At 36.3% G+C, this 13599-nt stretch overlaps 1 protein-coding gene across 1 annotated transcript; it reads left to right on the top strand.

The window, feature by feature from the left end:
• The first annotated feature begins 3057 nt into the window (after window positions 1-3057).
• LOC138348867 (uncharacterized) lies at window positions 3058-10358 on the top strand. Its single transcript, XM_069298461.1, has 4 exons — window positions 3058-3202; window positions 3314-3369; window positions 3941-4693; window positions 9837-10358. Exons 1-4 carry the CDS (start codon window positions 3058-3060, stop codon window positions 10356-10358), a joined length of 1476 nt encoding a protein of 491 aa, XP_069154562.1.
• Window positions 10359-13599: the final 3241 nt, after the last annotated feature.

The following is a 13599-nucleotide window of genomic DNA, read 5'->3' as shown; positions in this document are numbered from 1 at the left end:
TTGACTAAGTCTCGGCTAACCACTTCTAAAGAAATTAAGAAAAAGAGATGCTGGCATTGAGGGTGGAACCCGAGAATTTCAAGGTCTTAACATTAAGATAAGATATCTTGAACTAAAATAAAAAAAATTGTGTGAGAGAGGGGGTTCGATTCGGCTTCTTGGCCAAGTGTGTGAGACGCATAAATCTCACACAATAAAATAATAAAATTGGGGCCACTGGAATTCGATCCCGGATCCTCTTGGCCGAGTATGTGAAGATACCTAAGACTCTCAATAATTAAAAAAAAAAATAAATGCTGCCCAAGGGATTCGAACACATGTTCTCTTCACCAAAATTTTGAGGTACATAAGGCTTACAGATAATAAAATAAAACGGAGCCACTAGGGATCGAACTCGGATCCCTTGGCCAAATGTGCAGCATGCATAATTCTTGCACAATATGCACTTCGATGATCATGAAACATGTAGCAGAATACTAGTAACCCGAAAGGGGCACTACCATGAGTGTAAAGTACACTAAATGCCATGTGCATGGCATATGATGTAAGTTAATAGAAAGATGAAGAAATGAACATTTACGTAGTGAGGTGAGTAATTATGTTAAACTATAATGCTAATGAAAATGGCGACAACATGATAAAAGTATAAGATGATTGGTGAGACAAGTCTCAACCATGTTTAAGTAAAGTCACCAAAATTACTCACCTAAGAGAGTGTTGAATATTAAGAAACAAGTTTCAATCATATTGTATATGTATGTGTAAGGACGATTCACACTTAACATGTAAAGAACAGATGAGAAAATCATCTAATGAACATTGTGTTCAAATGTTAAAATGAACTTTAAACTAAGCAGCGATATGCTAGTTATGAGTTCAAATGCCTTCTTTAAGGAAGGGTGGAGGTTAAGGGAATATTTATGAAGATGAGACTGTTAACCTAGGTGGGTATGGGTTTTACTAAATCTCCTAGTCTTTGAACTATGTTGCCAACATAGGGATCTAGCTTGGTCCGAACCCATAAAGCAAGCATGTTTTGGTTTCACTTTGGCTAGTGACTCCATTTCTTTCGGTGTGGGGAAGATACCAGATTCAATGATAATCACATGATAAATGTCGGTTAAAATTAAAAGTTCCTCAAAGTATGAAAGACAATGAAATGAACGATACAGAAGGTGTTTGTGCAGGACAATCAGGAGGTAAAACCGGATTCAAGTAATGACATTAGGTCATTTTTGGACATTGTAGTTTATGATCCTGATGATACTCTTAAACTTCATCTTAGTTATAGCTGGTTTTTACATCAGCCTATGAATAAATGAAATGAATAATGTGAAGTACGAATGAACCGATGAAGTAGACTTTGTGTTTGCTAAAAGAGGCCCTCGGGTTGAGGTCCCATATGTTGGGCCCTTACTTGAGATGTCTCCATGCTACGTCCATGATTCCAAGGTCTCGTAGATATGAAATTGATGATATATGATACATCAAAATGTGTGTTATGTGAACCTAAGTATGTATGATGTGTGACATAATCGTAGTGTGAACTACCTATTACTCATTAGGCAAGTCAAGAGACTTGATCTTCTAATAAAGCATGTTTATTAGGAAGAGACATTCTTGTTCATGCATTACCATTATGTGTTGCAGCATATACCCACACTTAGTACAAGTGTGTACTAATTCCATACAATATAACTATTTTAGGTGCAGGCTAAGGTGGACGTTTTAGGTATCATTGCACTTGTTCGAACTCAGAGATTTTATCCGGACTTGGTAGGTCCTCATGCATTTGAGGATGCTTTCCTTTACATTTCTTGCTTAGTAGTAGGTTTGAACTAGTGGAGGATGTTCCACTAGGGCTTCATTCCTATTTTATTCAGAAACTGGTAATGATGTCATTTTGGCAAGTAATACTTATGACATTAGATTCTATTTCCTGCAAGTTGTATGTTTGTATAACTAGATGGTTGATGTATGAACAATAAACTTCCTTACAAATACGTGTTTATATATTTACAATATGAAGTCTACCTATATTTCAAATATAAACAAAGAGTTTTAATTTTTTTGCTAAAATTAACCGTATGAATGTTATGAATGCTAGAAGAGGCTTGACTACCACTTTTGAGACGTCAACAATGCCAGTTGATATTCGGATTCCATAATTCGGTTTGTGACAAACTTGGTATTAGAGTATTAGGTCAAATATCAAAGACACGAGGCTCATATTAACCGCATTAAGTAGGTTCTATGTTATGGTAGTGAAGTGCACTACTATCATGAGTTAGAGACTGCATAATGCTTAGGATGTTTTCCCTTATTCTACTCTTTATCGTGCTATGTGGAAATGTGATATAATTTTTTTCATTAAAAATCTAACTCTCTTCTTGTATCTTCATGTAGATAATGAATACGAGGAGAAACGAAGGCAGGAGGGTAGGTGAGGTAGCAGCTGGAGGAAATCAAGATCCTCCTAAAGCCTCAGTTGCTGCTGATCAAGTTCCTGTCAATCCAGCTGGAATGAAAGATGGTGATGTGAGGAAGTCTTTGCTGCAGATGCCACAAGCCATTACTACTCATGCTCAATCAATCATGACTCAAGCTGCGAGAAAGGGTGCTCCCAGAGAGACCACTCATGCTAGGACCATGGCTAGAAGGCTGAAGGATTTCACCAGAATGAATCATCTAGTGTACTATGGGTCCAAGACAAGTAAGGGTCCCCAGGAGTTCGTGGATGAAGTCCAGAATATCCTTTGTTCCATAGGAGCAGATAAGGAGGTGAAGGTTGTGTGGACTGCATATCAACTCAAGGATATGACACATATTTTATACCGGATGTGGGCTGATAGCCGAGCACGTGGAGATGTTCCCATCACTTAGGATGTTCTCAAGACTGCCTTTCTGGAGAGATTCTTCCCCAGAGAGAAAGGAGAAGCCATGGTTGAAGAGTTCATCAACCTCAGACATAGAGGTATATCAGTCAATGAGTATTTCTTGAAATTTGCTAAACTATAAAAGTATGCTTCTTTTCTGCTGGCAAATAGCAGATATGAAATGAGAAGGTTTGTGACTTGCATGTGGGAGGATCTACTGGAAGAATTTCGGACAGCAATGTTGCATGATAACATGGATCTTGAAAGGTTGATGGTGCATGCTCAACAAGTGGAGAAGGGTCACAGTAAGAGAAGAGTTTATGAAAGTATGATGCCTAAGAATGCGGATCAGACTAGTTCTAAATAGGGTAGGGGCTCATTTGGAGTCCAGAACAGGACTAAGATCAAGATACATTCAGGTAATTCTACTTCTTCAGGGAATTCGAATGCCAATATGAGCGATTCTGGACCCAGAAAGGGCAATGATCAAAATGTCTAGTGAAAAAGCAAGCTTTGTGGTAAATGTGTACATCCTCATAGAGGTGAATGTTTAGTAGGTACTAAATCCTGCTTCGGGTGTGGCAAGACTTGACACATGGTTCGAGATTGTCCTCAAACTATGAACGAGGCCAACACAAAATTAGTTTTTACTAGGTACTCAAGAATTGACGATTTATTTGATCAACTCAAGGATCAAGTTTGTTTTAAAAGATAGACCTTTGGTAAAGCTATCATAAGTTTAGAGTGAGGTGGGAAGACGTTCGTAAGCTTACTTTTCATACTAGATATGGGCATTATCAATTTCTGGTCATGTCATTCGGTCTGACTAACGTACCACCCACGTTTATGGACCTTATGAATGAGGTTTATTGTGAGTAGCCTTATTCATTATTCATTGTATTTATAGATAAATTCTCATATATTCTATGTCTAGAGAAGAGCATGAATTACACTTGAGAAAGAAATTGCACGTACTTAGAAAACATCAGTTATATGCAAAGTTCAACCAATGTGAATTCTAGTTGAAATCAGTTACCTTCCTTGATCATGTATTGACCGATCAGGGATTAGAAGTTGATCCTAAAAAGGTTGAGGCAGCGAATAAAAGGCCGAGACCCCTTACTCCTATAGATGTTCAAAGTATTCTAGGTTTGGCCAATTACTATCGCAGGTCTGTGGAAGGCTTTTCCACTATTGCTGCTCCATTTATAGCATTGATGAAGAAGACGGTGAAGTTTGAGTGGTCAGAAAACTGTGAGAAGAGCTTCGAAGAGCTCAAATACCTACTCACTTCAGCCCGAGTTCTCACATTGACGAGGAGTGGTGTAGGTTATGTAGTGTACTGTGATGCTTCCCATGTAGGTTTGGAATGTAATCTCATGCAAGATTGCAAGGTTATTGCATATGCATCGAGACAGTTGAAAATCCACGAGAAAAACTATCGTACTCATGATCTTAAGTCAGCTGCTATGGTGTTTTCACTAAAACTTTGGAGACAGTATTTATATGGTGTACATATTGATGTATATACTAACTATAAAAGTCTTCAGTATGTTTTTAAACATAGGGACTTGAACCTTCGTAAGAGGAGATGGCAGAACTGCTCAAAGATTATAAGTGTTTATTATAACCTGAGTAAGGCCAATGTAGTGGCTCATGCGTTTAGTCGATTGAGCATGGGCGTCATGTCTCATATTGATGAAGAGAAGAAGGAGCTGGTTAAAGAGGTACAACAATTGGCTAGATTTGGTGTACGGCTGGAAGATGCACCAAGTGGGGGTGTTTCTGTTCACTCAAGTTTCGAATCCTCATTTGTTGTAGGTGTTAAAGAAAATCAACATCTAGACCCATTACTCATGGATATGAAAGACTTAGTATTGAGTTAGTTGAATGAATTGTTTTCTCTAGGAAGGGATGATGTACGTAGGTACCAAAACAGATTATATGTGCTCAATGTAGATCATTTGAGGTCTAATATTTTCGCAGAAGCTCATGGTTACAGTTATTCCATTCATCCAGGTGCCACCAAGAAGTTTCATGACCTTAAAAGGGTCTATTGGTGAGAAGGCATGAAGAGAGATATCTCTAAATTCATGGAGGAGTGTTCGAATTGCGAACAGGCTAAGGCCTAACTCCTTAAGCCTTGGGGTCACACTCTGAAAATTGATATTCCAACATGTAAGTGGGAGTATCAATATGGATTTTTTTGTTGGTCTGTGAAAGACTACAAAACTACATGATTGCGTTTGTGTTATTGTTGACAGAATGACAAAGTACAATCACTTCATACCTGTGAAGTCTATTTACAAGGATGAATATTATGTCAAGCTTTATATTGATGATATAGCGAGATGGCACGGAATTTCTCTGTCTATTATCTTGGATTGGGGAGCCCAATTTACTTTTCATTTATGGAGATCTTTACAAAAGGGCTTGGGTACACAGGTGAATCTTAGTACTGCCTTTCATCCACATACTGATGAACAAGTAGAGTGTACCATCCAAACCCTTGAAGACATGTTGTGAATATGCATTATTGACTTCAAGGGGAGTGGGGATGATCACTTGCCGCTGATAGAGTTCTCTTACAATAATAGCTACCTTTCAAGTATTGGGATGGCACCACTTGAAGAACTATATGGACGAAGATGTAGTTCTTCAGTTGGGTTGTTTGAGGTAGGAGAATTTGCGTTTAACAACCCTAAAAACTTATATACTAAGTAATACTTAATGTGTCAAGAATGCCTATGATTAGACCAGGGTTCACACGGAATGATGCGCCTAGAACCAAAATTCGGATCCCTTTTTACATCCATTGGGTCCAACCATGTAGGGCTCTCGAATACAAAGATTTACTCAAAGGAGTCTTTACCGGATTTAAAAAAGAGGAAATCTTAGGTTTGGAGGGTCTAGGGGTAAAATAATCATCTTCCAAGCTAGGGGTAATATCGTAATTATCATAATTACATAATTAATTATTATATGAATAAGGTGGATGGGAAATTTAGGGGGAGAGAGAGATGAAATTGAGCTTTTGAAGTGAAATCTTGCATCACCCCGGTTCGAACCTAGGTGGAAGCGATGAATTAGTGTGATATTTATTTAAGCTATTGATTAAATATAATTAATTAATAATTATTATTATTCATTAGGTCATTTAAAATAAAATTAAAATCACATTTTTAATAATTAAGTAAACCTTATTTGTCTAAGTCCTAAACTAGACTCCTAAGCCTCCTATAACTCCAACTCTCTCTCACGTTTATATCTCCATTCACACCCTCAATCTCTCTTCCTCTTTCACAAGAAATTTCTCTACCAAAATAAGATACAAAAGCATAAAAGTACAAGTTCTTCACACGACATCACAAGAAAACAAAAATTAATAGCACACTAGGCTAAGGGAGGTTGTCATTCGAGTGTAGTTGATATTGAGGAGGGTTAGACGTGTTCTTAGGTGATGTTTTCGGAAAATAATTCAAGAGTTAAAATTCAAAAAGGTATGGTTTTATCTCTTGGTTCTCCAAGAGAAATTTCTTTCTACAAAATTCAAACGTATGAAACTAAGGTTGTCCCCTTGAATGTTGAACTCCTTGTCCCTAGTCTCCTTCTGATTTCAATCTAAATTAGGTTAGAAATCATGTAGTTGGTATGGTTTCTGGTAGATAAGTGTGAAATGTGATATTCTTTGTGATTTTGTGGTTGGAAATAGAAAGCATGTTCAATGATGTCAACCGAAAATGATGTGGTGCAATATGTAAATGTTTGGTGTTGTTATTCGTTTTAAAGTCTTAAAAAGGTTATTTTTATGGCTGAAATTAACGTGCAAAAACTTTTATAAAATCATGATGTAAATATGCTGGTTTGAGTGCAATTCTTTATCGAATTAAATCTTGAAAATGCACCTAAAGAACTAACTAAAAAACTACTTAAAACGTCTAAACATTTAATGTAAAAGACGTGAGAAAATAGGTGGCGAAAATTTCGAGCATCTTATTAATGAGTTTCGTTCAAGCTAAGGAGAATTTCATTCTCTAACAAAATGAATTAAAATATTTGATATGACTAGGAATTTATCCTGTGACCTCACCATGTTGAAAATTAATTGAATAAGGTGAGAAAAAGGGAATATGGCATATGGGACTGGAACCTATGACCTTTGCTGGAAAATGAATAATGAAAAGAAAAGAAATGAGAGGAGTCGGATTCTAACCCACAATCTCTGAGAAAGTAATGAAGAAAGGAAAAAAATAAAAAAAGAAAAGCAATGAGAGGAGTCGGATTCGAACCCAAAACCTCTCAGGCAGTAAAGGAGAAAGGAAAAATCAAAAGAAAAGGAATGTGAGGCGTGGTATTTGAACCCACGACTTCTTAGGCAAATTTAATGAGAAATAAAATGCAAATAAAAGAAATGTGAGGCTTGGGAATTGAACCACAACCTCTAGGACGTAAGGGATAAATAAAAATAAAATAAAGTAAGGCTTTAGGGGCTCGATCACACAACCTCACTGGTAATGCATAGCTAAGTTAAACTTTAAATAAAAATAAAATAAGGAGGTTGTGGTGGTTCGAACCCACAACCTCAAAGTCCCTAGCGAATTAAAGAAAAACTAAAGAGAGACTGTGGGGGTTTGATTCAACAACCTTATGGTCTATACGAAATTGGAAAAGAGGAATTAAATTTTTAATGAAAAATAAAAGGGGTTGTGGGGGTTCTATACCACAACCCTTCCACCAAATAAGAGGATAATGCAAGGAGAAAAATAAAGATAGAATGTTGATGTTGGGGCTGGATCTAGGGTCCCAATGTCATTAAGACTAAAAATAAAGTCAAGGAAAAATGTAAGTATTGTCCAAGGGGTTCGAATTTGGGCTCCTTTGCCCAAATTCTGTATTGATTTATGAGTCATACGTGAGTTAAATCTTCAAGAATAATGCTGCCCATTTAGATTGAAATCGATATCTTGGAAAACATACAAGATGCATAAGTCTTGTACTACATAATCTTAAAAATATATGAATCACTTAAACGAACTATGAATGAAGCCTGATGGCTTATATGTATAGACCCATAAGTCTAGCATACATTTAAAAATAAGTAAACCTAAGATGTATGTAATGAAATGATGTAACCCTAGAAGGGTTAACTACGAGTGTAAAATACACTTAATGGCCAAGTGCATTGGCAAACGATGAAATGATTATTATGTAGTGAAATTATGAAACCCTAGAAGGGTTAAATAAGAGTGTAAAACACACAAATGGACAAGTGCATTGGCATTTGATGAAATGAACATTCACTCAAAAAATTGTGAGTAATTATGAAGAGAAAATGTGCTAATGTTGATGAATGTTGTGACAACATGATATGAGTCTAATTTAAAAGATGAGCTCAATCTCAAATGAGCCTAAGTAAATGTTACCAAAATGTACTCACCTATGAGAGTGTAAACTTAATGAAGAGATCAGTCTCTTTGAACACTCTAATGAAAGTATTGAGACTAACACACTTAATACTAATGATGAGATGAGAAATCATCTATTGAGCTATGATTTCCTCATACTAGAAGCTAGCTTCCAGGACGGATGAGTTGGATGTAATAGAACTTTATACTGAGCATCGATAGAAAAGCTATGAGCGGTGATGCCTTCTTTCGGGAAGGACGGAGGTTCAGGTAACTCTCATAATATAAGACTGTCCGGCATGCCGGGTATGGGTCTCTATATATATCCTAGTCTTCGAACCTATACAACCAATATAGGGATCTTGTGGGGTTTAATTCCCATGTACGCTAGCATTTTTCGGGTCACTTTGGCGGGAGATTCCACCTCTTTCAGGTGTGGGGTTTCGTGACATTTAATTTCATAATGCTTATATGATCTATATCGGTAAAAGTTAAAATTCCCAATCAGTTAATGAGGCCAACCTGAAATGATGCATGTAATGAAATGAATGATACTAAAGATATTAGGATAGGATAATCAGAAGGTGAGTTAGATTCAAGTAATGACATTAATTCATTCTTGTTCATTGCACAAAAAACCCGATGAAAGTCTTAAACTACATCCTAGGTATAACTGGTGTTTACACTGGCCCATGAATGAAATCAAATGAAGTACATATGAATGAATAAAGCAAACTCTGTGTTTGCTAAAGTAGACTCCCTACTTGAGGTCCCATATGTTGAGCCCTCATTTTTGGGAAGTCTTAATGTCAAGTCCATGATTCCAAGGTCCCATGGCATACAAATGAATGATATGAACAATGTTATGTGTTATATGAATTATGATATATGCTATGTGAAATACGTTATGTGCTGTTTGCAAAATGATATGTTTGATGATACATGTAACAATCATGGCATGACTTTCCAAATCCGAATTTGGCAGGTCCATTGACTTTCCTAATCAAAATTTGGCAAGTCCACTGACTTGACTTTCCACAAATCATATTGTTAGAAAAGAGCTATTCTTTCTCACGCATGTCCTTTGTGTGTTATTGCATATACCCATAATTTGTGTACTAATTCCATGCAAACATCTACTTTCAGGTGTAGGCACAAGTGGACATTAGATCTTACAGTACGACGTTGCATCTATCCAGACGTGGAGCTTTCATCCTGACTTGGTAGGTACTCATGCTTTCTAGGATGCTTTCCCATTTACATTCTATCTTAGTTTTAGGATTGAGCTAGTGGACTATGTTCCTCTAGCGTTTCTCTCCCATTTTTGTTAAGACATTGTATTGGTGCCATTTTGGCAAGTACATCTTTATCATTCTAATAAACTGTTTCTTTCATTTGATGATCTTAATGTTAGATGGTTGATGATGAACAATTATGTATGTAGTCAAATTTTTAGTAAGCATGTTAAGAAACTAAAAGTTTCAAAAAATTTTTCTAAAATTAACCTAGACGAAGTAAGAATAACATAAGTAGGCTTGTCTGCAACCTCTGAAAGGTCAACGATGTCGTTCACGTGTGGGGTCTAGACTCCAATCGTGACACTGCCATCCCTGGCCCTGAGATCGTACATGAGGTTATGGAGAATGCGAGAATGATTAGAGATAGATTGGCTACTACTTACAGTCATCAAAAATCCTTTGTAGACAACGGAAAGAGAGCTCTAGAATTTGAGGTTGGTAATCAATTCTACTTGAGGATATCATCCATGAAAGGGGTGATGAGGTTTGGTGAGAAAGTTAAGTTGAGTTTGAGGTATTTACGTCCTTATGATGTCTTGCAGCGAGTAGGAAATGTTGACTACGAGTTGATGTTACCTCAAGATTTGGTTTTTGTTCATCTAGTATTTCACGTTTCATTGCATAAGAAGTGTCTAGTCGATCCAGCATCCATCCTTGTTATTGAGGGGTTTGGATTTAATGAGAACCTTTCGTATGAAGAGGTTCCTATTGAAATTTTAGATTGTCAAGTGAAGATACTGAAGAACAAGGAGGTTTCCGCCGTGAAAGTCCTATGGTAGAACCACCTTTTTGAGGGAGCAACATATGAGGTCGACATTGATATGAGATACCGCTATCCTCATCTGTTCCATTTCCGAGGTTTGATATTGTTTTCCTAAAGTCTAATTTATGTTCAAGAAACTCTAAGTTCTAAGTGGTTTAGTCAACTTGGTGTGATAGGTCACTAATCGTATGTTTTATAATAATACTATATGAGCTAAAAAGAAGTTACGTTTGCAATTTATGTTGCTGTTTTTGAGTAGCATATATATGCTTTCTTTGTTGCATGATTTTTGAGGTGCATTAAGTTAAGTGTGATTGAGAAGGAAATCCTTCAAAATCAAATATGATGGTTTAGATAGGCTTGAATGGTATGCATCATTCAAATAAGAGTGAATCAAATTTTCCCAAAAGATAATCATTTAAGTATGATGAAGTGACTTACGAAAATCACCCTCTTTGTTCAAATGATGTGTAGTTTCAATCGGGGACGAATGTTCCTAAATGGGGGGGGGGGGGGGGATAATATGACAACCCAAAAATGACTATCCTAAATAAGACCTAAATGTACCTACAATGTTGCTATTCAATTAATAAAAATAAGATTTTTAATTATTCAAAATGGGTGAAAGCTCAGCGGTAAAACCCAAGTTTTACTGAATCTCCATACTCAGATTCGAGCTGAGTTGGAGGCATTAAAGTTTGCGATTTAGGTTCTGCAAATAAGGAAAAATACGGTAGGGGCATTATAGTAACTTACCATGTATATTATAATCTAATTTTATCATTTAAATTGTGTTGAATAAATCAATAACAAACCCCAAGAAAAGGGTTGCACGACTCCTACTAGGAGTGTCCTTCATGTACACTATTAATTAATTATATATCCACAAAACATTTTTCAGCGTTATCTTTCAATTCAAAAACAGAAAAATAAAATAAGTCTACTGTTCTAAGAGTTCACGGCATTCATCTATCAAAAATGAAAAGAAAAATTCGTACACCTAACTGTTTTAAGAAATTACGTAAAAAACTTCACTTGTGAAAAAGAAGCAAGGCTGAGAAGAGAGGTTTGTGCGTGGGTTAGAATATGTTTGTGGCTGATTGTCAAACATGAAAAAGCTATTGGTTTTCTTATCCCTTGATCCCTTTCCTAAGAGCCCCCTAAGGCTCAGTTAAAATCAAATCTAAAAATTAAGATCGTCCCCGTTGCATGCCCCTGTCATTAGATTCCACGAAGGATTGATGCATGCGTTGGTATGACTTCTGGTAGATGATATTAGGAATGATTGTGATTGTGATTGTGTGGAATGTGTGTTCTCGGACAGTTTATGAATTTATTATGTACGCCCTAATGTTTAATGGTACATGTGCACAAGTATGCTATTTTCCGTTATTATGTTTTTATGGTCTACTTGAAGAAATTGTGAATTATGTTTTAGGTAATATTGTGTATTTAAAATCAAGAAGAAATCGTGATGTCCATGAAAAAGAAAATGAAAGTAATGTCCTTAACGAATTGGTTAAAAGTTCATGTAAAACTCCAATGCAAGAAAGTGAACTGAAGACCTATACTAATTGACTAAGTCTTGTCTAACCACTTGAAAAATAATAAAGAAAAAGGGATGTTGCCATTGAGGGTGGAACCCGAGATCTCAAGGTCCTAACACTAACAGAAGAGGCCTTGAATTTAAAGAAAAAAATAGTGTGAGAGAGGGTATTCAAACCCGGCTCCTAAACCAAGTGTTAGAGACACATAAACTGACATAAAATAAAATAATAAAATTGAGGCCACTGGGATTCGATCCCGGATAATCTCTGCCGAGTATGTGAAGATACCTAACACTCTAAATAATTTAAAAAATATGCTGCCCAAGATATTCAAATACGGGTTCTCTTGACCGAAATCGTGAGGCACATAAGTCTTACATATAATAAAATAAAAACCAGCCACTAGGGATGTGCTTGGGTCCCCTGGCCGAATTTGAAAGATGCATAAGTCCTGCACAATATGCAGTTAGATGATCATGAAACACTTAGCAAAATATTATTAACCTGAAAGGGGTACTACCATGACAGTAAAGTACACTAAAGGCCATGTTCATAGCATATGATGTAAGTTAATGGAAAGATGAAAATATGAATGTTCACGTAATAAGGTGAGTAATTATGCTAAACTATGATGCTAATGAAAATGGCGAAAACATGTTAAAAGTGTAAGATGAATGGTGAGACAAGTCTCAACAAAGTAGATGTAAAGGTCACCAATATTACTCACCTAAGAGAGCATTGAATATTAAGAGACAAGTCTTAATCACATTCTATATGTAAGTGTAACAAAAATTAACACTTAACACGTAAAGAAGAGATGAGAAATCATCTAATGAGCTATTACTACCTCATGGTAGAAGAAATCTTCTATTCTGTATGAGTTGAAGGTAAAAAAGGAACTTTAAACAACACACTGATAGGCTAGTTATGAGTGGTGATGCCTTCTTTCGGGAAGGGCAGAGGTTCACATAATTCTAATGAAGATGAGACTATACACCTAGGTGGGTATGGGTCTCCCTAAATACCTCAAAGTATGAATGATAATGAAATGAACGATACTGGAGGTGTTTAAGCAAGACAATCAGGAGGTTAAACCGGATTCAAGTAATGCCATTAGGTCATTCTTGGAAATTGCACTTCATGCTCCTGATGAGAGTCTTAAACATCATCCTAGGTATAGTTGGTGTTAACACAAGCCTATGAATTAATGAAATGAATAATGTGAAGTACGAATGAAAAAATTAAGTAGACTCACTGTTTTCTAAATGAGGCCTTTAGGTTGAGGTCCCGTATGTTGGGCCCTCACTTGACATGTCTCAATGCTACGTTTATGATTCCAAAGTCTCGTTGATATGAAATAAAATATCTATGAAACATGAAATGTATGTTATGTGAATGTATATATGTAGTATGTGTGACATAATCGTAGTATGACCTTCCTATTACGAATTAGGAAAGTCAAGAAACTTGACCTTCTAAAAAGACATATTGATTAGGAAGAGCCATTGTTGTTCATGCATTACCGTTATGTGTTGCTGCATGTACCAATACTTAGTACAAGTTTGTACTAAATCCATACAATATTACTATTTTAGGTGCACGCTCAGGTGGACGTTGAAGGTATCATTGTACTTGTTCGTGCTCAGAGATTTCATCCGGACTTGAGGTCCTCTTGCATTGCAGGATACTTGACTTTACATTTCTTGTTTA

Source organism: Solanum lycopersicum, chromosome 5, assembly GCF_036512215.1.
Source record: "Solanum lycopersicum chromosome 5, SLM_r2.1".
NCBI lineage: Eukaryota > Viridiplantae > Streptophyta > Magnoliopsida > Solanales > Solanaceae > Solanum > Solanum lycopersicum.
The sequence above is the reverse complement of the archived record's forward strand: the minus strand, read 5'-3'. Positions and strand labels throughout refer to the sequence as shown.